The 20,270-nt window shown below is 48.9% G+C and overlaps 9 protein-coding genes across 9 annotated transcripts; all 9 read left to right on the forward strand.

Annotated features, from left to right (window-relative positions):
- Window positions 1-354: 354 nt before the first annotated feature.
- TEOVI_000069500 (uncharacterized protein) lies at window positions 355-2,169 on the forward strand (the record flags this gene model as incomplete). Its single annotated transcript, XM_067224061.1, has 1 exon — window positions 355-2,169. One exon carries the CDS (start codon window positions 355-357, stop codon window positions 2,167-2,169), a length of 1,815 nt encoding a protein of 604 aa, XP_067080162.1.
- A 619-nt stretch (window positions 2,170-2,788) lies between these two features.
- On the forward strand, window positions 2,789-4,816 carry TEOVI_000069600 (tuzin, putative; the record flags this gene model as incomplete). The annotated part of the gene is made up of 1 exon (XM_067224062.1): window positions 2,789-4,816. One exon carries the CDS (start codon window positions 2,789-2,791, stop codon window positions 4,814-4,816), a length of 2,028 nt encoding a protein of 675 aa, XP_067080163.1.
- A 493-nt stretch (window positions 4,817-5,309) lies between these two features.
- TEOVI_000069700 (myosin IB heavy chain, putative) lies at window positions 5,310-8,813 on the forward strand (the record flags this gene model as incomplete). The annotated part of the gene is made up of 1 exon (XM_067224063.1): window positions 5,310-8,813. The coding sequence occupies one exon, from the start codon at window positions 5,310-5,312 to the stop codon at window positions 8,811-8,813; it is 3,504 nt and encodes a 1,167-aa protein (XP_067080164.1).
- A 677-nt stretch (window positions 8,814-9,490) lies between these two features.
- TEOVI_000069800 (uncharacterized protein) lies at window positions 9,491-10,408 on the forward strand (the record flags this gene model as incomplete). Its single annotated transcript, XM_067224064.1, has 1 exon — window positions 9,491-10,408. One exon carries the CDS (start codon window positions 9,491-9,493, stop codon window positions 10,406-10,408), a length of 918 nt encoding a protein of 305 aa, XP_067080165.1.
- A 473-nt stretch (window positions 10,409-10,881) lies between these two features.
- TEOVI_000069900 (uncharacterized protein) lies at window positions 10,882-12,216 on the forward strand (the record flags this gene model as incomplete). The annotated part of the gene is made up of 1 exon (XM_067224065.1): window positions 10,882-12,216. One exon carries the CDS (start codon window positions 10,882-10,884, stop codon window positions 12,214-12,216), a length of 1,335 nt encoding a protein of 444 aa, XP_067080166.1.
- A 444-nt stretch (window positions 12,217-12,660) lies between these two features.
- TEOVI_000070000 (N2227-like protein, putative) lies at window positions 12,661-13,914 on the forward strand (the record flags this gene model as incomplete). The annotated part of the gene is made up of 1 exon (XM_067224066.1): window positions 12,661-13,914. One exon carries the CDS (start codon window positions 12,661-12,663, stop codon window positions 13,912-13,914), a length of 1,254 nt encoding a protein of 417 aa, XP_067080167.1.
- A 1,342-nt stretch (window positions 13,915-15,256) lies between these two features.
- TEOVI_000070100 (uncharacterized protein) lies at window positions 15,257-16,567 on the forward strand (the record flags this gene model as incomplete). The annotated part of the gene is made up of 1 exon (XM_067224067.1): window positions 15,257-16,567. The coding sequence occupies one exon, from the start codon at window positions 15,257-15,259 to the stop codon at window positions 16,565-16,567; it is 1,311 nt and encodes a 436-aa protein (XP_067080168.1).
- A 767-nt stretch (window positions 16,568-17,334) lies between these two features.
- Window positions 17,335-17,886, forward strand: TEOVI_000070200 (EF-hand domain pair, putative; the record flags this gene model as incomplete). The annotated part of the gene is made up of 1 exon (XM_067224068.1): window positions 17,335-17,886. One exon carries the CDS (start codon window positions 17,335-17,337, stop codon window positions 17,884-17,886), a length of 552 nt encoding a protein of 183 aa, XP_067080169.1.
- Window positions 17,887-18,772: 886 nt separating this feature from the next.
- Window positions 18,773-19,495, forward strand: TEOVI_000070300 (uracil phosphoribosyltransferase, putative; the record flags this gene model as incomplete). Its single annotated transcript, XM_067224069.1, has 1 exon — window positions 18,773-19,495. The coding sequence occupies one exon, from the start codon at window positions 18,773-18,775 to the stop codon at window positions 19,493-19,495; it is 723 nt and encodes a 240-aa protein (XP_067080170.1).
- Between the last annotated feature and the right edge of the window lie 775 nt (window positions 19,496-20,270).

A 20,270-nucleotide genomic window follows, 5' to 3' on the forward strand; every position in this document is an offset into this window, starting at 1 on the left:
CAGCGGTCATCTGGGACGCATTAATACTAATAAAGCAAACAGTAATGAGTAGGTTGTGTGAAACGCTCATGATGGAAGGGCACCTAGTATGTTGTAAAGCTGTGTATTTTTTCCTTTAGTTTTACTTCCGATAGGTGGATCACCGTTTTATTTCTTCGTGCCTCCCACTCCGCCAACTCTGTAGCTGTGTTTTCGCACTTACTCGTTGCCGCGCGCATGCGCCTGTTTTGGCAGTACATGTTTTTTTTTAAACCCTTCCTTCTCGCTCGAATCTCTATCGGTTCCTTTAATTCTGTTGTTCATACCTTATTATTATTATTATTATTTGCTTTGGATGAAAAGAGGTGATCGTAGATGGATATTCGGGAGATTATTGATCTTGTGAATGGATATCAATCAACGGGGGAAACCTCTGCAGACGAATCACTTTTACAGGCAGTTCAGCGTCTAAAGTCTGCGCTAGTTGATATTCCGCAGTTAGGTAGCAACACGCAGGAGGCCCTGAAGGCTCTTGTGAGAGCTGCGGTGGTGTGGCCAAGCGAGTGGAACGATATATTGCAACTCCTCCACGATGCGCTTGCCGATGCCGCCCTCTCGTGTGCTCACCGCACCCTCCTGTTGGAGTTGCTCCCGGGACTGTTGGAGGGAGATTCGGATGTTAAGGCACATGGAGAATCGGTCTGTGACGTGTTGCTACAATGGCTATTGGCAACAGTTAGAAAACAAGGAGAGTCAGCGGGTGACAGCAAGCATCAGGAGGACTGGCGTGCTGCACTGAAGGCGTTACTCGTACTTCCCAAAGAATGCTATAGTAAAATTGTGCAGTTCTGCGCATCGCAGTTGCCACAGTCCTTGCCTCTGTGTAAAGCCATCTTGACGAACTCCTCCGCCTCGGATTTGTTAAAGCGTGCTTTTGAGGAGTGGCTTGTCCTTTCTGGCAACGCGTCACAGCACGCCGATTGCGCGCGCGATATCGAGAGACTGCTACGGGAGAATTTCTCGGGATTTGGCTCATTGTTGTGTGAGAAGGCCTGTAGTACTCTCCTCTCGAGTGGATCGCTGAGTAGCATGAGCAGCCTTCGGACTTTACAAGGCGCCCTGCAAGTTGTTCATGCTTTCAGCATGCTACACCGTGAGATCGTCAGGACGCATGTTCCTAATTCATTTGTTGTATCCACGACCGTGGGACTGCTGGACATCGTCGGTGCAGAAAATAAGGACGATAAACAGCAAGACGCTAAGGGGCCATGGCCTTGCATAAAGATGACCCAAGAAGAGTCTACACTGGTTGTTTCCATCCTTCGCTCTCTCGTGAAGTTGAGTGGTATCGTAACCGCCGTTCCTGGATGTGTGAGCATTAGCGAGGTGCGAAAGCTTTGCGCACCGCTTCTGGCGATTAGGAATGAAGCCGCTGCACTTGATTGCCATTTACCCCTCGTGGAGTGTGTGTTCAACCTTACCCTCCGCATCTTATCTTGTGTGTGCGCGGGTGCAGATGAGATGCGGGAGCTGCTACAAGAGCTGGTGGATGTTTCCAACGTGATGTTACCTGTGCTGAGCGATTCCCACAACCAGATAGAATCCTTTGGACCGTTTTGCGAAAAGAAGTCTCGACGGGACAATCATAGTGGGCCTGGGGGCAAGGAGAAAGATTATGATTTCTGGAACATGAGTGATGAGCAGCAACAAACTATGCTCAGTGCATTGCGGGTGTTACGGGCAGTGTCCGCGATGTGCCGCGTGTGTAGAGCCCAAAATCGCAGTAAACCAGAAGACAAGTCCGATGAGGAACACTGGAAAGCTGTGGCGAGTGACATAGCCAGTGCGGCTCGCACCCTCGCTCCGTCGTGGAAGATTGAGGTGGTTGAGCAGCCGCGCCCCACCGTAACCTCGAACCCACGCTTAACAGAAGGGACTACTGTGGGACGCAGTGCGCCTACATCCAGGCATGAGTCACGGAATCCCTATTCTCAGTCCCACTCCTCTCCTTCTAACCACCAATATCACTCCAGTAATCATTCGTCGTATTCTCCGACCCCGCGTCATCATTCGCCCAGTCATCATCCTCATCATCACCCGCCTTCACATACGCATCATGGAGTGCCGCGTTCTCGCTACAGTGATTACGAGGGGGCACCTCATCGGTTGTCGAAGCGCCCTCGCCGATAGCTGGCGTGCTGAGCAAGGGTGTAAGGATGACCGCTACTATTTACAAATGCGTGAAAATGTTTAATCGAGCATTTTTTTTTTCATCCTTGCTTTTTCGCTTTTCACCCCCCTCTTTTGCGTTTAATTAATCGAGGAGCGTTGCTCTTCCTACGCTCCCCAGCACACCGTCTCCCTTTCTTATTTTCCTATTCTGTACGCAGTCAGCGTTTTTTCTGGATAGCAGGGAGTAATGTAAGAAAGAAAATAATTGGCACTTTCTTTCTTTTCTTTTTTTGCTGTGCTGGGGTTTAAGTGTTGCGCAAACGTAACCGTGCCTCGTCTTCACGCTGTGTTCTTGTCGTTCGTCTGTTCTTCTTTTCCCATTTGGTGTCCGTTGTACCGTCGCCCCTTTTCTTGTCTCGTTTTATTTTACTTTTCAAACAAACGAAAGCACAGGGGAGAAAGGGGGAGAAACGAGACTGAAGACCCGACGCTACAGCGCAAGCACGACACGGTGGCCAACGAGGAATTGAGGGGAGTTTTTTTTTTATTTACCTGCCCCAACAGTCTTGCTTATCCTCACGTGCACCGTGTATTTCCACACGTACGCTTGGGTGTGTATTAAGAGCGGGGGCAGAATATGTGGCGGCGGACATGGCGTGTAATGCGGATCGCTTCGGCCTCGGCGAGCAGGACGCCTCCAACTGCGTCAAAACCTTCCTCATCGGATGTGGGGATCTCAACATCCACCGCAGACTGCAGCCGTGACGCGGCGACGCAAATGAGTTTGCAGGGTCTTGGCGTTGCTGCGTACTTTCGCAATTCTGAGACGGCGAGCACCGACGAGCCCATTGCTATTGGCCACATAACAGCACAAATATCAGAGTCCGTCTATGCTGTCTTCTTCAAGGAGATTGCGCTTTCACCTGTTATTGAGGTTGGATCACGAGTGTACGTCTCCTGCCGCAAGGAGGCCCCGACCCCAAAGGATTCTACAGCTCCAGATGTGTTGAATCACTCAAACACATCCAATACAAGTGGCAATGAGATAACAGCACCAGTTAATCTTTCGTCCCCTAAAGGGGAAGGTGTTGAGCAGCAACCAGTGGGAGGAGCAGAGGGGTCAGCCGGGGCGGCGGTAGGAGGAGGGGGAGGAGGAGGAGGAGGTGGCGGCACCACCGCTCCGGTTACTGCCGGACCCTTCTGTCCCTATTCAAATGGTGGTGGTACTATAATTGGTGGTTTGGTGGCTAAGGTTAATGGTAATGGAACATTTGGTGTATTGTTGGATGATGACCGGTTTGATCTTGCGGTGCCCCGCGAAGTGATCATGCTCTCCGAAGGGAGGTCAAAATTCATCTCCAACGAGAAGTTTCAGGAAGTTTTGGAGTGGGTAAAGTCAGCGGGTGTGGACCGACGGTCTGACCAAGAGAGCACATCATGCATTCTCTACCACCGTGGCTGGCGAGCGGACAAGTTGTACCTTTTAGAAAGTGCAGATGTGCACTGCCTCTCGCACCTTAACAAATCGGTTCGCATGAGTGTTTTGGAGAAGTCTGAATGGGAGCGCGACCAGCACCGTCACCGGCGTGAGGAGATCAAGGAACGCATGAAAGAGAAGGAGTTGCGTTATGTCCTCACAAAGTACAGCGGCGTGTTCAGTGCATGTGTGGCAGTACTTGGTGTTATGTCTGTCTTTGGGTGGAACTTCAAGAACTACACGAAACAGCAGCGGTCCTACCAGCTGGCAATCGCGGCAAACACACTTTCTCAGCGAACTGTGCGGCATCCCATCAAAGGGACCGTTCCACGTGAGGCCGAAGAGCAGCGGGTGCGGCAGATACTGCGCCAACAGGACGTCACGCACCCACGAATCATTGTCTTCTCCGGGTTTCACGGCTGTGGCAAGAGTTCTTTGGTTCGTTCGGCCATTCGTAAGGAGAAGATGGCGGCTGTCCTCGTTGACATTCGCGCGAACGAAGACCCTGTCCGCTCGATAGTGAAATCGTTGGGTGTACAAAATATCGAGGCATGCGGTGATTTACTTGACTTCATTGTTGATGCCTCAGAACGCGCCAAAAAGGCAATGAATGGCGTGTCGCCGTTGTTTGTAGTTAAGTTGTGCGAAGGAAGCTCGTTGATGCGTGTTTACAATGAGCTTGTGGCTCTTGCATGCGACCGCAGGCTCTGCCACGTTGTGATTGAGGTGCCCATCGAAAGTCTGACGCTTGCGATGACTGCCCTTCCCCGTCTGGACTTCCATTTGATACCTAACTTCTCCGTGGGAGAGGCCTTCCGCTACACAAACCACATGATCGATCCGCTAGAATTTCTCAACTTCGTCGAAGTCGCTGGGACCAACAGCAACGACATTGATGAACTTTTTGCTACGGTGCAGCACGGGAGGATGTCGGCAAGCGCATATACTAATCAGAAGCTTGTCAAGGCCATGCGACAGTTGGAGGCTGCGTGGTCGAAGGACCCGTCTCTTCGCGAGGCCGTCATTAATCTCGCGAAGTTTCCTTTCGAGGCCGGACAGCGGGAGGGGTACGATTACTCCAGCCTGCGCAGTGAGGCACTGCGGGACATTGTTATGTACAATCCTGTATCTGATGTTTGGATGTTTCACCAGAAAGTTTTCCACACGGCGGCTCGCTGCTGGCAATAGGTCAATGCAACACGCAGTCTGGAAGAGTGCCGCTTTTGGTTTTTGTGTAAGTGTATGTGTTGGTTGCTTGCCGCACCGTTGCTGCGAAGCCTTCTTCATTTGAAATTTACGCAGAGTTATGAAGTTTTTTTTTCCTTTCGCTGTGCAGGGGGGAGTCCGTTTTAGGTCCCTCTCTGAAATCTGTGAATCAACTGTAACATTGACAGTGACCAAAAAGAAAAATTGATTAACATTTTCTCTGTTTTTTTTCTTTTTTTTCCTTTCATCGACTCTGAAACCCCTTTACCCATTCACCTCCTATTGTACCCAGCCATATCCTTTGCTGTTTTCACTATTTATTTATTTATATTACTTCGTGTGTGTGCTTACTGTGATGATGGCGAAGGGTAAGGTTGCTAGGCCCCTGAACACATAAAAAGCGTAAAAAGGAAGGGGTTAGGTGGGAATAATACATAAATATCCCAGTTGATGATATAAAACAAAAATCGTTATAATGGCGCATCTGGACCTTAATAAACAGCCGATGGTTGGGGTGGAGGACCTCGTGCTCCTCCCGCAGCTCTCAGACAAAGCCATCATGGAGAACCTCAAGTTACGTCACAGTAAAGATTTGATATACACGAGTATCGGTTCTGTTTTGCTGAGTGTGAACCCATTCAAGAACATTCCTAATCTTTACAGCGATGAGTGTGTAGCATACTTCCGAAACGGCGGAAAAGGCGAGGGCAGCGGCAGCTACGGTGGGCCACACATCTTCGGTCTCGCAGAGGAGACATACCGCACCATGGTGTCTGATGGAGAGAATCAATGTGTTATCATTTCGGGTGAGTCGGGTGCGGGGAAGACGGAGGCCTCTAAACACATCATGCGGTACATTTCCGCCGTTTCGGGGGATACAGAGGAGATGCAGAGGGTGAAGCACATCATTTTAGCCTCTAATCCTGTACTGGAGGCGTTTGGAAATGCGAAGACAGTGAGAAACGACAACAGCTCTCGTTTCGGGAAGTTCTTTGAAATTTTTTTCGATCAGATGGGTGGTCCTATTGGCGGCCGCTTGTCAAACTTCCTTCTAGAGAAGTCACGTGTTGTTAGTCAACAGAAGGGAGAGCGCAACTTCCATGTGTTTTATCAAATGTGCTGCGGGGCCAAACCGGAGCTCCGCGAGAAGCTTAGGCTGCGGGACCCGGGTAACTTTGCGTACCTCAACCAAGGTGGAGTGCATGACCGCAGTGGCATTGATGATGTGAGGGGCTGGGAGGAGATGCTCACCTCGATGGAAACTTTGATGCTTACGCCTGAAAAGCAGCAGGCCATTTTTGAAACTCTTTCTCTCATCCTGCATTTAGGCGAGCTGCAGTTTGGGCCCCCCTCTTCAGCGTCTGCCGCGGGAGGTGACTCAAACACCCTCGTTGTATCGAACCGTGACGAGTTGGAATTCTGCGCTGGATTACTCGGAGCAGACGCGGCAGCAATGGAGAAGGCGTTCACTAAGCGACGACTTGCCATGGGCGCCAATGAGGTGGTGGACGTTCCATTGGATGCGCAGCAATGCCGCAACACGAGGGACGCAATGGCGAAGACACTCTACCATTATCTCTTCGATTTTGTAGTGGATTCTGTGAACACTGCGCTAGGGAAGAAGCAGTATGATTTGATGTTGGGTGTTCTCGACATTTATGGATTTGAGGTATTCAACAAGAATGGGTTTGAACAGTTTTGTATCAACTACGTCAATGAAAAGTTACAGCAGATATTCATCGAGCTAACTCTGAAGGTCGAACAAGAAGAGTACGTGCGAGAGAAGATACCTTGGGAGGAAATCAAGTATTTTAACAACAAAGTTGTCTGTGATCTTATTGAAGGGATGCAACCACCGGGACTCTTCCCAATCTTCGACGATGTGTGCGCCACGATGGCGAAGGAGAAGGAGTCTGTTGCTGATATTAAGATGCTTGACAAGCTAGACGCCGTGCACGCGGGAAACCGTCATTTCAACAGGACGGAGCGAGGTTTCTTTGTCAAACACTATGCAGGTGATGTGCACTATGACGCTGACGGTTTTACGAACCGGAATAAAGACACACTCAGTCCCGATCTCATTGGACTCCTCCGCTCCGTGACAAACCGTTTTATACTAGATATTCTTGCAGAGACACTCAATGAGGCGGCGGAGGCGGAAAGTGCTGCCGTTTCGGGTGCCGGGGGGAGGAAGAAACGGTCAACAACTGCGGGGTCAAAGATACGTCAGCAGGCCGGTCACCTTGTCAAGACGCTCATGGCGTGTAATCCTCATTATCTGCGTACTATCAAATCCAATGACGAGAAGAGGGCTGATTTCATTGACGAGGCGAGGGTGCAACATCAGGTGAAGTACTTGGGGCTTCTGGAAAATCTACGCGTGAGGCGGGCCGGTTACAGCTACCGAAAACACTTTGATAAGTTTATCAAGCGCTTTAAGTACCTCAGTTCAGCGACGTTTCCCCGCCCGTTCAAAGGCTCTGATCGCGACGCATGTGCCGCCATTCTTAAACAGGTTGGTGGCCGTCTGCCGGATGGGTCTTGGCAGCTTGGACAGCAAAAGTTGTTCATCCGACAACCACAACATTTGTCCATCCTCGAGGAACTTCGCGACGCCGCACTCAGTGATATAGTGTACAAGATCCAACGTGCGTGGCGGCGGTACCTGCAGAACAAGCACGGCATTTTATTGAAGGCAGGTATGGGGAGAATGTATACCAAGGCGTCAAAAGTGCGGCGGGCAGACAGTGTTTTTCGTCCTTACCTTGGTGAATATTTAGACTATCGTACTCAGCTGGCGCCTATGCATCCCATTGTCGATTACGACCCCGTGGGGGGTGCGTGGAAAGAGTATTGGAGCGATGGTGGAAAGAAGTATTATTACAATTACATTCTCGAGCAGAGCCAATGGGAATGCCCGCGGGAGATGCAACAGCGGAGGATTCTTTTCACTGCCACTGTTGAGCGTGTGTACGACCACCAACAGGCATTGATTGAAACGGATATTCTTATTGTAACAGATATGGCTCTGTACCTGTTCACCGAGCGGATCAAGTCGTTACCTCCGCCAGCCGAGAAGGGGCCGAAAAAGAAGGTCACGGGTTCTGCCCCCATTCCGGCTAGCTCGACTGTGCAGTTTGTCTTGCAGAAGCGTATCGATCTTCGTTTACTCTCAGGGCTCTCTGTAACAAAGCATGCTGACACCGTCCTTGTAATTCACACTTATCAACCATCTGTCCCTTACAGAACTGTTATATGCACTCCGATCAAATCAACACGTTCCTGTGAATGCTGTGGATGCAAGCTAACGCCTGCGACGAAGAAACAGAACTGCCCCGGGTGCGGTCGTCTGTGTTGTTTAAAGAACTGCTTGCCGTTTTCTCGGCCGTTGCCCATGCTACTTGCAGGTGGCAAAGATGTGAGGGTTTGTCCGAACTGCGTGAGTGGGGAACCTTACGAGCCTGTCGAGGACATAGTGCTACTGAGCCCAATGAAAACAGAGATGGTGGCAGTTTTACGTAAGGCTTACCATCAGCTAATGGGCAACAAGTTACACATGAATATTAACGACTCACTGGGGTATAACCTCTTCGGAGAGGAACAACAGCGGCAACTGACAGCAATACCCTATTCCTCCAGCTCGGACACAACCATAACTCCTGGAGGCCCTAACACTCTGGTGGTGAGCGCACCCGCGGGAATTACAAAAGAAACAATAGACGCCATCGAGGCAGCACGAGAGCAGCGGCGGCAGGCCGTAGCCGAGCAGCGACGAAAGGAGGAGGAGGAGGAGCGTGCCCGCGAGGCCGAAAGGGAGAGGGAGCGAGAAGAGGAACACAAAAGAATTGTGGAAGAGCGCCGTAGGGCGCGTGCGGCTGCTGCGGAGGCCGCTGAAGCGGAACGGTTGCATCAAGAGAACGCTGCAAGGGAACGCCGGGAGGCGGAGGCACGGGTCGTGGAGCAACGGTCAAAGCGGTAATTAGTAACAGATGGTAGCGTTGGAACGTGCTTTCGGTGAGAACGTGGCCGCGCCAGGCTGAGGTGTGCCCTGCCCATGAGGGGCGCCAAATGATAAATGACAGCTTGTGTGTGTGTGTGTGTGTGTGTGTGTGTGGTGTGCCGTTGCGGCTTTTACCACTCTGGCGATGTGGGGGCGAGGGGGCTTTTAACCCTATTTCTTTGCTTTGCTATACTTCTGTTTGTTAAATGATTTGTGTACATGCTCAGGTGGCTCACCGGAGTCGCCATAAAGTTATGCAGTTGTGCGAGCAGGGCTGGCTTTCCTGCTACCCTTTCGATACTCGTGCTGCCATTGGTAACGTCATTTTTTTTGTTACTGCTGCTGGGCCCGGCTTTTTCTACCCTTTCCATTCACTTGATTACCACATGTATTTCCCGCGTCTCACACTCCCTTTTTTCCTTGCGTGTTTTGTTGTTTGCCGCCTGACGTTGTGAAATAGATCTTCCGCTTTCACAACATTAAGAAATTACATTTCTGTTCGTCAAGAGGTAAATAACTTGTGAGACAACTACCCATCTCTGAGGGCAGCGAAGGCGAAAAGTAATTGGTGCCTTTATTGTAATTTGTAAAGCCTGGAAGGTCGTTCGAGTAGGTGATTGTACATATACGCAATTCATACAGGCTCGGAAGCACACATGTCAAGCAACACGTGCATAAACACAGCGTTACTCGACTTTTGTACGCGACTGGACAATGGGCCGAAAGCGAGTAGCGGTGAAAGTAACCTCCCGAAGCGTAGTCCGGAGGAAATGCAATGGTTGAGGGAAGCACTAGCATCCGTGGAGCAGCCGGAGAGGAAAATAAGGCGCATATTGGATGCCGTAGCGGGTGAGGGCCTTTCTGAGGATGTCTGTTTGGAGCATTTGGAAGAGTTGAGCGACATGGTTGAGGACACCAACTGGGCTGTCGAGTTCGTCCTCGGTGGCGGTCACCGGATTATCCTGGATTTCATGCATAAGCGAAAGCTGGCCGCTGGGAGCGCGGAGATACGGCAGGCTGCTGCGATGGTTGTTGCTCACGCTGCGCAGCTCAATGAACGTGCACAGAAATGCTTTGAGGAAATACAATGGCAAAGTGTACTGGTCCCCATGCTGATGAAGGAAGAAGATCCCGCCGTTATTGCTGCTTTGCTCCACGCATGTAGCTGTCTGTGTCGTGATTATGCACCGAATGCACAGCTATTTGCTCGTGCAGATGGTGTCGACATCATCAAGGGCTTTCTCGATGTGGACAGTATCGGTTCGCGCAGCAACGATAAGATAGTTAAGCGTGTGTTGTTCTTCCTGTCATATCTTGCTGAGGTTGTGACCGTCGACGTACCGGACTTAACGCAGCGCATAGCTGCGGTGATTGACAGTGACGACGATGAGGTCCAAGTTGTGGTTGCCCGGGCCCTTTTGTCACTTGCGGCTAAGAATTTGTCAGCTGTTCGTGCGGTACTGCAGGAGGAGAAACCGGGGTGCCTTTCGCAGTGGCAGAGTCAGCTCTTAGAAGATGATGATTGTAGGCGACAGCTAATGAGGGTGCTGAGCGGCGACGAATTGAAGGGCTGAGGAGGGCCTCTGCACTAGCGGCTTCCCTAGAGTTGGGAGTGGGGTGAGCGCCGCTCGCGGATTGCCTGCACGATGGGAAGGAGAAAGGACACTATTATTATTATTATTCTTATCACTATCACCACTTTTATTTATTATTATTATCTTCAACAATTGACTCAGTTCGTGATTTGTGTGCGTGTGCCTGAGGTGTGTAAGCCCCACTCTGTGGTGGCAAAGCGATTAACTGTAGCTGTCATCTGCTCCCTCCACTCCACATGAGACACTCTAGTAGCATGCGAAGAGATGTTTTCTCTTGCTCAATTTCGTTTTTTCTTTCAAATTATCCTCGCGCTTGACCCTTTTCCTCCGCTCCTTTTTGTGTCTTCACTGCTAATAAATTTGCGCAGCCACGAGCCGAGTGGTGTGGGGGAGGAAGGAGAGAGTACTCAAACGGCCAGGTGTGGTTGGCGTTAGATACAGTGTGGGGTGTCATGAAGGTAGCTGCGGTTGGAACCCTTCCCGAAGACCTCATTGATGCCATTCGGGGCGGCGCGGTCGAACTCCACTGGGAAGGTGACAGCGTTGTTGTTTTCCACGATGACATCAACTGCTGCAGCTGGAGGTGTGAGTTGGATGCAAAGCCGGATGGAAAAGAGCTTCAACCGGTGTCGTTTCGTCACCAGAGGACGGGCGAGGGTGGGTCCGCTTGTGTTCCGCGCATCGGTAGGATTACCCGCAGTGAAGTGCATCGGGTGAAGGACCTTGCGGATACCACAGTTGAGGAGAACGCCCCCGCTCCAGTTCAATCGGATGGTTCATTAAATCCTCCAATCATGAACGTTACGGAGGTACTGACCAAGTACCGACCCTTGGTTGTGAGGATCGTACACTATCTCGCCCCGCTCCCACGTGAAAGTGGTGAGCTTATGCGGTTTTTCTCCTCGGAGGATGGTAAAGTCTTGAAGGCTGTTCTGAACGCCTTCACCACGATGAACGGCCGCGGACAGTACGAGCTCACCGCAGCAGGTTACGAATTAGTGGACGTGGAGAGTTATGACTCCAAAGCTGTTAAGCAGCAGGTGGCCGATCGAGCCCTTCAGAAGATTGCTCATAATAAGGTACTTGTGGATCGCTTTTCTTTGTACGCGGACCGCGACGTTTTGCTTGCGGCGTGCTCGAAAGGTATTATGGCTGGATTAGGAAGCTCAAGGAGTAAACGTGGTCGCGATGATGTGGATGACAACAGTGGCAGTGACGACGACGAAGATAAAGGGAACGGTGCGGAGCCCAGTGCTTCGGGTTTCAAGTCCTCTGCACAAAATGCTGTGAGTATTGCCGCAAAGGGCGACGTTGTCATGTTTACTTCAATGAGTCAGAGCTACATTCGATGGAACGATGCTGACCTAACGAAGGAACCGTGGGAGATGCCGTCGGCGGCGGCGGAGGCGCTTAAGCAACTGCAAGACGCCGCAAAGAATGCGAGGGCGTCAGCAGGCAAAAGCTTGCCCCCAATGTCGATTATGAGCCCTGAACAACTTTCCACAGCCCAAGAGCGTTATGGGATTCTCCGGAGTGAGTACACGAAAATTCACGACCGTCTAAAGCGGTTGGAGGAAGTAAGTGAGGAAGTGCGGGGGTGGAGTCAGACTCAAGGGGACCGCTTTACGAGGGAGCTGAACGAAGAACTACGTAATTGGTTCGAAAGGCAGGAGGCCCCTCGCCTGAAGCTTGTCACAGCTATGGATGCGGTTCATGAGGCGCTCTATCGTTTGAAGCGGGGCATTGAGGATTATGTCAACCTCCGTCAGTGGGGGGTTATGATGTGAGCTCCATGCGTATGCAGGTTGGGCTTTCCCCGTCGTCATTGCCTTTTTTGTTTGTATATGCTGCACAGAGGGTAAAGGAGTGACGAGATGGTGGCCCATCCGTATGGTTGTGGGCAATGCGACGGGAGCTTGTTGGGCTTGAATCAGCCTGTGTATGTGTTGGTGTTTGGTTATGCAATTGTGATCTCACGTTCAAGGGACCTCTGAATTCATCACGGACCCCTCTGCTCATTGAATCCCCCTTTCTACTTGGTTTCGCGCTTTTTCCCACATGCTTGCATCCTCTACAATTCAACTCTTTACCTTCACTTCTTATTTTCGTGTGTGTGTGTGTGTGTGTGTCTGCTGTTCCACGTCTTTTACTGACAACGCTTTAATGAAATGCGTTGGATTCCAACATGAACGAAAATACGTGTTTAGATAAGGAGGCACACTTTCACAGCGATGCTTGGTGACGACCGCTACCCTGGTCCGCCACCACCGTATCCGCACGATCCAGGCTTAGATTTCTGTTACGATTCGGCATGCCCCCCACACGGTCAGCTTCCTTGGTCCGACCAGTCACCTTCTGGGGATAGAGAGATGCGCGATGATCATATCAGTTTCATGCGCACCGTCAAGGCGTTCCGTGAGTATATAAAGTACGCGATGAGCTCACGGGAGGCGCGGCTAGCGAGCTTCAACAAATTCAACAATGAATACAGGGAGGTACTGTGCATTGACCTGGAGGCTACGTTCGGCAAGTACGCAAAGTGCATAGAGGCCAACAGCGAATTTTTTGAATGCATCTGCGATGCCTCGAAGGGCCTGTTTGACGCGTACTGGCCAAACGGCACCACCGTAACTCCTGAGGAGGTTCCACCGCCAACGCCGCTTGATATTGACAAGGTCTTTTCCACACTTCGGCAGTTTGTTCGCGACTGGTCAGCCGAAGGAGCAGCAGAGCGGGATGCCGTGTACAAGCCGATGCTTCAGACGTTGGAAGAGCATTTCCCCGACGTGTCCCGCCGCTCAGGTGTTCAGATCCTCGTTCCTGGTGCGGGGCTTTGCCGTCTCGTGGTGGAGCTCGCTCTTCGCGGGTTTTCAGCACAGGGTAATGAGTTCAGTTATCATATGCTCATTGCGGCTCATTACATACAGAATCATGTCGTGGCGCCCGGTCAGCACACTATTTTTCCTTATGTGGATAATACGTGCAACTTGGTGGAGCGGGATCACCAGTTTGTGGAGCTAAACATTCCTGACCTGTGCGCCAGTGAGGAAGTGGGGCGCCGTAGCCAACAGCCGTATTCCTTCGGTGAACTCTCCATGGTTGCAGGGGACTTTACGGAGGTTTACGCCAAGGGGAGTCAGTTGAAGAAATGGAACGCGGTGGTCACTTGCTTCTTCATCGACACTGCTCATAACATCGTGGAATACATCAAGATTTTGTACAACTTGCTTGTGCCCGGCGGGATTTGGGTGAACTGCGGGCCACTGCTTTACCACTTCGCTGGCAACGCCGAAGGCGATTCAATTGAACTTTCCCTTTCCGAGGTGCTGACAGTTGCTATGCGTTTTGGCTTTGTCGTTCGTCGTGACCCGATCCTGATCGACACCACGTACACCAACAACTATCGCAGTATGAAGCAGCTGTTGTATCGCTGTGCTTTCTTCGTATTGCAGCGCCCGCCTGTCGATACGAGGGAAGCTGCGTAGATTGCTAACTCAGTGCGTGAGGGACTGACGCCTCGGTTGTGGTGATGATTTGAGGATATTTGCGTGTTTATGAACGGCAAGTTCGGTAAGTAAAGGTGTGAGGAAGAGGGAAGTAGGTAGTCATTTTGATGGGTTGATGAATCGGGAAGGAGCGAAGGAAGAATGTGTGAATGCGCGCGTGGGTAAGTGGAGGGCGAGTATAAAGAAGAGGAGGACGACGGGGGTCAATGTTCAAAACACATATAGCTTATACTTTTTCTTACACATATGTGGATGTTGGTCCACACGTGTACGCCTATTGGGATGGTTATAACAAAGCATGCGTATATTCTTTGGATGATCAGCCACACTGTCAGATAACTGAGTTGTGGGCGACGCGGACGGGACATGAAAAGCACGGCAAGCGCCTGCAATGCCTCGTGGGTTTTGGTTGGGTACATGCGTAGGGCAAGTTGTTTCAATCCCTTCCCCCCTTTTTTGCACCTTGACTGAATGGTGTTATCGTGGAACGTCCTCACACTAAATATAAGTCCAGAAAGGACAACTAAGTTAAACCCAAAGCTAATCGCATGCGAACATCTCATGCCTCTGTGGTAAAGACAACGACACTGTCTCACTCTGCCTTTTTATTCAGACCTGCACATTCGCGCGCGAGCACATGCGAAAGTGCGCAAAGTGAAGTGGAAAATCACTGGGGCGCAAAGCTGTCAGTGATGTACAGGATAATGCTGGGGTGCGGAGATCACTGGAAGTCGTGGAAAGAAGGATAGGGGATGTGGTGTTGAGAGCGTGGGGCAGTAAACTGAGAGAATAAAGTCTACGTGCGCAGTGTTTCTTGCCTTGACTTGCATTTGCGTGGCACATGACCTTCTTTTCTCGCATCAATGGATTTGTTTTCGAAGTGAAGCAAACATCTGAGGCGGGGTGGTCTTCATACGCGTATGTGTGTGTGTATGTGCGGGGGTACCACCGTTCTGTGGCCACGCGAATGCATATGTTTATTGCCCTCTTTCACGTCCTAGTTGCTTGGGGGTGCGTTGCTTTCTCCCCTTCATTTTGCTTTGCTGGAAAACTAGTCGACTGAGAATGTCAGGGTTAGAGAGGGAGGAAAATGGAGGGGTTTTGAATAAGAACGGTATGAAAGTACGACATTGAACTGCGGTTTCGTGCAATGTTGTCTGATCATCATTAGCCACTTACACCTTCTTTCCATTTTTATCTCCCCACCTTTGTGGGTCCCTTCTTGGTTTCGGAATGTAGTGCAAAAACTGTTTCCGCTCCGTGTTGTTTGGCCATAAACAGGCGAGAAGGAAACGGAAGGAAGCGGATCAAGAGAAGGTAAATGAACTTGCCTTTCCCTACTCACAACAAAGAGGCGCTTTCATTCAATGAAGACGCTGGCCCAGGAAGCCGTTCTCACCCGTCATCGGATTCGGTGCGCATTTATTTTTCCCTTGGTGAAATGGCAGCTGCCGTTAGTCCACTTCACAGATGCTTCTCCTTTCCTGTGACTCGTCCCTTTGTTTCACCATGCATTCGCTGCCCCAACTGCAAAGGCTGTCAGTTGCACATGCAGTTTTGCAGCGGAGCTTACGGCCTGCGGCACACTCTCGCCTGGATTGTCCGTAGACAGCCGCCTGCAGCCGAAGAGCGGCGAACCATTAAGTTGCGCTCTCAGCCCCCCAGTGCCGGCGGCGGTGCCGCATGCCGTATGGCACGTCGTGTTTGTCGTTTCGAAGTCGCTCCGGTTGTCATCACTCAACATATCATACACGTCGACTATAACCAAACAATCGATACGGCGAGGCATGGGGGAAGCAGAGGGCCATTCGCTGGAATGGTTTGTCCTCGCCCTCAGGAAATCCGTTCCATTTATTCTCGAATATTCCATGAGCATATCAGAACGGGGGGGAGTCGGTTACCCTTCCGGCACTTTCAACGCACGGCCATGCGAAGTCTGGCGGGTGAAGCACAGGCGCTATGGGAGAAACTCACTTTTGCGCCTGAAGGAAGTCGTTTAGATGAGCCACCAATGAGGACGGAACGTGGGGATAAAGTGCCGAGGCGCGTGCCCATTGGGTGGAAATGTCCGATGTTTTTTGTTTCGCTTTTACCGCGTGCTGCAGCGGGAAACAACGGCATAACATTTAAATTGTGGCTTCCTGAAGCGTTGGTTCACGATTTTCTCACAGCACACATTGTGGAGGTTGAGAGGGTACGGGAGCTCCCTCACACCTGTCGATTTAGATGTCTATCAACCGATACAATGCTCGAGGTGGAGGATGCAATTGCGAGTGTCAATGCCCTTTTGCCGCGGTGGGAAGGAGAGTTGAAGTGTCCCCGTTGCTATGGACGCCGCAATCACTGGGGATTCATCTGTAATCGCCATCGCCGCCAATTGGACCCAATCATCACTTTATTGCGCGTGCGCCAGTCCAGTGTGAGACGGCGGGTTCAGCGTCGCGCGGAGCTCAGTGGCCACGTTGTGGATGGTGCGATGAAAAATGAAGTGGTGTGGATGAACAAACGAAAGACACGGGCACAAGTTATGGCCCTCATGTTGGCCAACAGAATGCCCACAACAGTTTGTGGGCCGTTTCGTCAGCGGCACCTTCCGGCGCCGCCGTCTTTCAAAGAGGGATGTGCACGCTAAAATGAGTTTAGTACACATATGTACATTTGTTTGTGTGTACGAGTGACCAATTTCAGTGCGGGCGTTTGTTCTGTGTGTTGGATCTTTTTTTTTTTAAAGTTTTCCCCCTTCGTTTTGTTTTGCGGACATAGTTTTCTTCTTTTCCTTTGGTTGACTTCCCTGTTGCCTTTTCTCGAAGGCAACTGTTCTGCATCAAAGGGTGTCTGCATTTTGTGTTTCTCTGTCTTCTGCAGCTACGGTGTGTCACTCATCACTGGAATGTGTTCTGCGCGATATCTGTGAAACTTTGTTAACTTCTCTTCACATTGCAGTTCATTTTTTGTTTTGTCGGTGCGCGCGGATGTTTCTGTCATTATTGTTATCATTCTTATTACTCATGTTCTTATTATTTATTTGTTTTTCGTTTCTAGTATTTTTTCTATTTATAGTTTTATTGCGTTCCATCGTTTTGCCATTCGTTTTTGATTTTTCTCTTAATTATTTTTAATTTAAACGCCCGTTGGTGTGCTCACAGCTCAACTGCGTTTACAATATATATATATATATATATATATGTTTCCTGCATGTTGAACAGACACTTTTTTGACTGCATCGATTCACTTCAGGTGCTTTATTTCCTTCTCTCTTTTCCATTTTTCTGTGTTTTCGTCTTCACCTCTCACGTGAGCATGCGTTGACTTTAGTTTGAGCGATTACATACGCTTCATACACTTTTTAGTTGTGCATTTGATTATTTGGATTTGCATTTAGTTAAAAGCCCACCACCGATGCCTGCTTCAGCCTCTACGCGAACTGTAGGCGACAGCAGCAAAAATGCTTCCACTTCATCTGTGACAAATGCTGTGAAGGATCCAAACGTAACACTTAGCCGTGCTGATGTGGAAGCGGCCTTCGCTTTTTTTGATTTGCATAACCATAAATGCCTAAAGCCGGCTACACTTAAGGAACGTCTTTCAGCATTTTACCCCAATATGACATCATCCGAGTATAAATTCCTTCTTGATGAAGCGAGTGGCGCCCCTTTTACAGTAGACACGTTATGGAATATTATTGACAACTTCAACACCACACGGACGGCCATGCCGCCAGCAGTTGCCGGAAGTTTGCGTTTTGATCCCATACGCGAAGCATTTCGAATTTATGATCCGCAGGGCAGCGGTTCGGTGGATGTTGTGGTGCTGGCGGATATTATGAAAACTATTGGATTTGGGGATTTGTCACCAAATGAGTTGACGCTCCTCATCCGCCCAGCAGATTTCGATAACGACGGGAAAATCAGTTTGGAAGATTTCATGAACTTTCTCTCAAATCATCGTTAGAATTCTTACAGTTTTCCTTCGGCATCATGTTTTGTTTTGTTTTTCCCCCCTTTCTTTCTTTCTTTCTTTGCTTTTGTTTGTTTCCAGTGGCACACGTTCGTGTGTACATGTACATGTGCATCTGTGTTTGTGTTTGTGGTCTGAAGAACAGAAAAGTAGAAGAGAAAGAGGCAAGCAAAAAGAAAAAGAAAAAGGAAATGAGGAAAAAAGAGGAAAAGCAGGAGTAAAGATAACAGAGATGCCGGCACGCAACTAAGACGAACGTAAGAGAGAAGGAAAGTTATTGTCGCTTCTTCTCTTTTTTTTTTTTTTTAGGGGGGGGGGACACATCTTGATTCCGCTGGGATTCTGATTTGTTAGCAGGCGTATTTTCACCCGCACCTCGTAGGCTTTTTTTTCTTTTATTTCATTGGTCGGGCTCACGCGAACGGTGAATTAATGTGTGTGTATGTGTGTGTGTATGTATGTACTTGTGTGTGTTTCTATCTCTGTTGCTGTTGCTTTTTTTTTTTTCAACATTTACTCGCATAGTGCGGGATTATTTTAATTTGCGCCATGTAAATTTCCATTTGAGAGCTTCCGTTACCCGCAGCTTCGCAACATTTGTGTGAAGACATGAGTTATGGAAGGGGACAGCGCGCTTTCAGTTGATTTGCAACAGCGACTTCAGGAGTTGGTTGTTTGTCTATTTTTTCTTTCCTTCCTTCCTTAATTTATCTTTCCCTTCTTGTGCTTGTAATTAATTTCACGGTACGCGTCCCACAAGCACTTGAAGGGAGGAGGAAGTGAAGAAAGTAGAGACACTTTATCAATAAGATAGAAGAAGAAAAGGAAAAAAAGAGAGGGAAAGAGAAGTAAGTAGGTAAGTTTAAGAATATTTTATAATATGGCTCTACACGACAACGCGGGAAGGAATTACAATGAACAGGAGGAAGCGCTCTTGAAGGAATTTCCGACTTTCCACCTGCTTCCTCAGACGAATCAACTTCATTATCTCTTCACCATAATACGACAGAGAGAAACGGGTCGCACCGACTTTGTTTTTTACAGCGAGCGTATCATTCGCCTCATTGTGGAGGCGGCACTTAATCTCATTCCCACCATTCCATATGATGTCATCACACCCACAGGTTCTAAATATCAGGGTTGTATGACAGATGGACAAGGAATAATTGGCATCAGTATTTTACGTGCTGGCGAGGCTATGGAACGTGTGTTGCGGGAAACTTGCCGAGGTGTTCGTATTGGAAAAATCCTCGTTCAGCGTGATGAGAAGAGTTTGGAAAAGGCACCTGATGAGCGTTTTAATTACAGCAAGATTCCCAGTGATGTGAGCGGGCGCCATGTGCTGCTGCTGGATCCGATGATTGCCACCGGTGGTAGTGTTATTAAGGCAACAGAGATACTTATTAATGAATATAATGTACCAGAGGAGAATATTATTTTCCTCAACCTCATTTCCTGCCCTGAGGGCCTTCGTCGATATTTAACTGCATTCCCACATGTTAATGTCGTCTCCGCTGCGCTAGATCCTGGACTGGATTCAAGAAAATATATTGTTCCCGGTTTAGGGGATTTTGGCGACCGATACTTCGGCACATGCGAATGAGCGAGCGCAAATGGGAAGCGAAGTGAAAAAAAAATTGAAGTGGAGGTCAATAAATAAAAAATAAATTAAATAAATAAATATATATATATATATATAAAGAAGAAAGATATGGCATATTGCCTCTGTACATAGAAAAAAAGAGTTTTTGTTAGGAAAGAGAGGAAATTAAGAAAAAGAAAAAGAATACGAAAAAAGAAAAAATAGAATTAAAAAAAAATGGAAAGAATGAAAACAAAAACGAAACCCCCCCCCCAAAAAAAAAACAACAACAAAAAGAAACATGATAAGTCAAGTCAAGTCAAGACAAGACAAGATAACAAGATAACAAAACGACAATGAAGGAAACAACAAAAGAAGGAAGGGGAACGAAAAAGGGGAAAAAAAAGAGAATGGTGGGAATTTTGACGTGTGAGTGGAAGTGATTACAGCACGCAGTTGCACACATGTGAGATTTAACATACATATATATATATATATATATTCATATATTCATATATGTTTATTTATATATGTGTGTATTTGTAGAGGGAGGTGGTAGGCATTTATGTGTCTGTGTTTTAAACAAAAAAAAAAGTGTGTTCAACGAGTGGCCAAAACGTAGAGATGGATATAAGTTTCACTTCACTCCATTCCTCCATTCCTCCTCTTTATTTTTCTTCTTTATTGAAGAGAAAAAAGTTTATCTTGTTTTTATTGTTTTTTTTTCTTTTTATTTGGCCGTGACTACGGTGAGGCCCGACATGACCGTTAGCCAAAGTTTTTTTTTTAAAAAAAA

This window comes from Trypanosoma equiperdum (assembly GCF_001457755.1).
Source record: "Trypanosoma equiperdum strain OVI genome assembly, contig: ctg_216, whole genome shotgun sequence".
NCBI classification, from domain to species: Eukaryota; Euglenozoa; class Kinetoplastea; order Trypanosomatida; family Trypanosomatidae; genus Trypanosoma; species Trypanosoma equiperdum.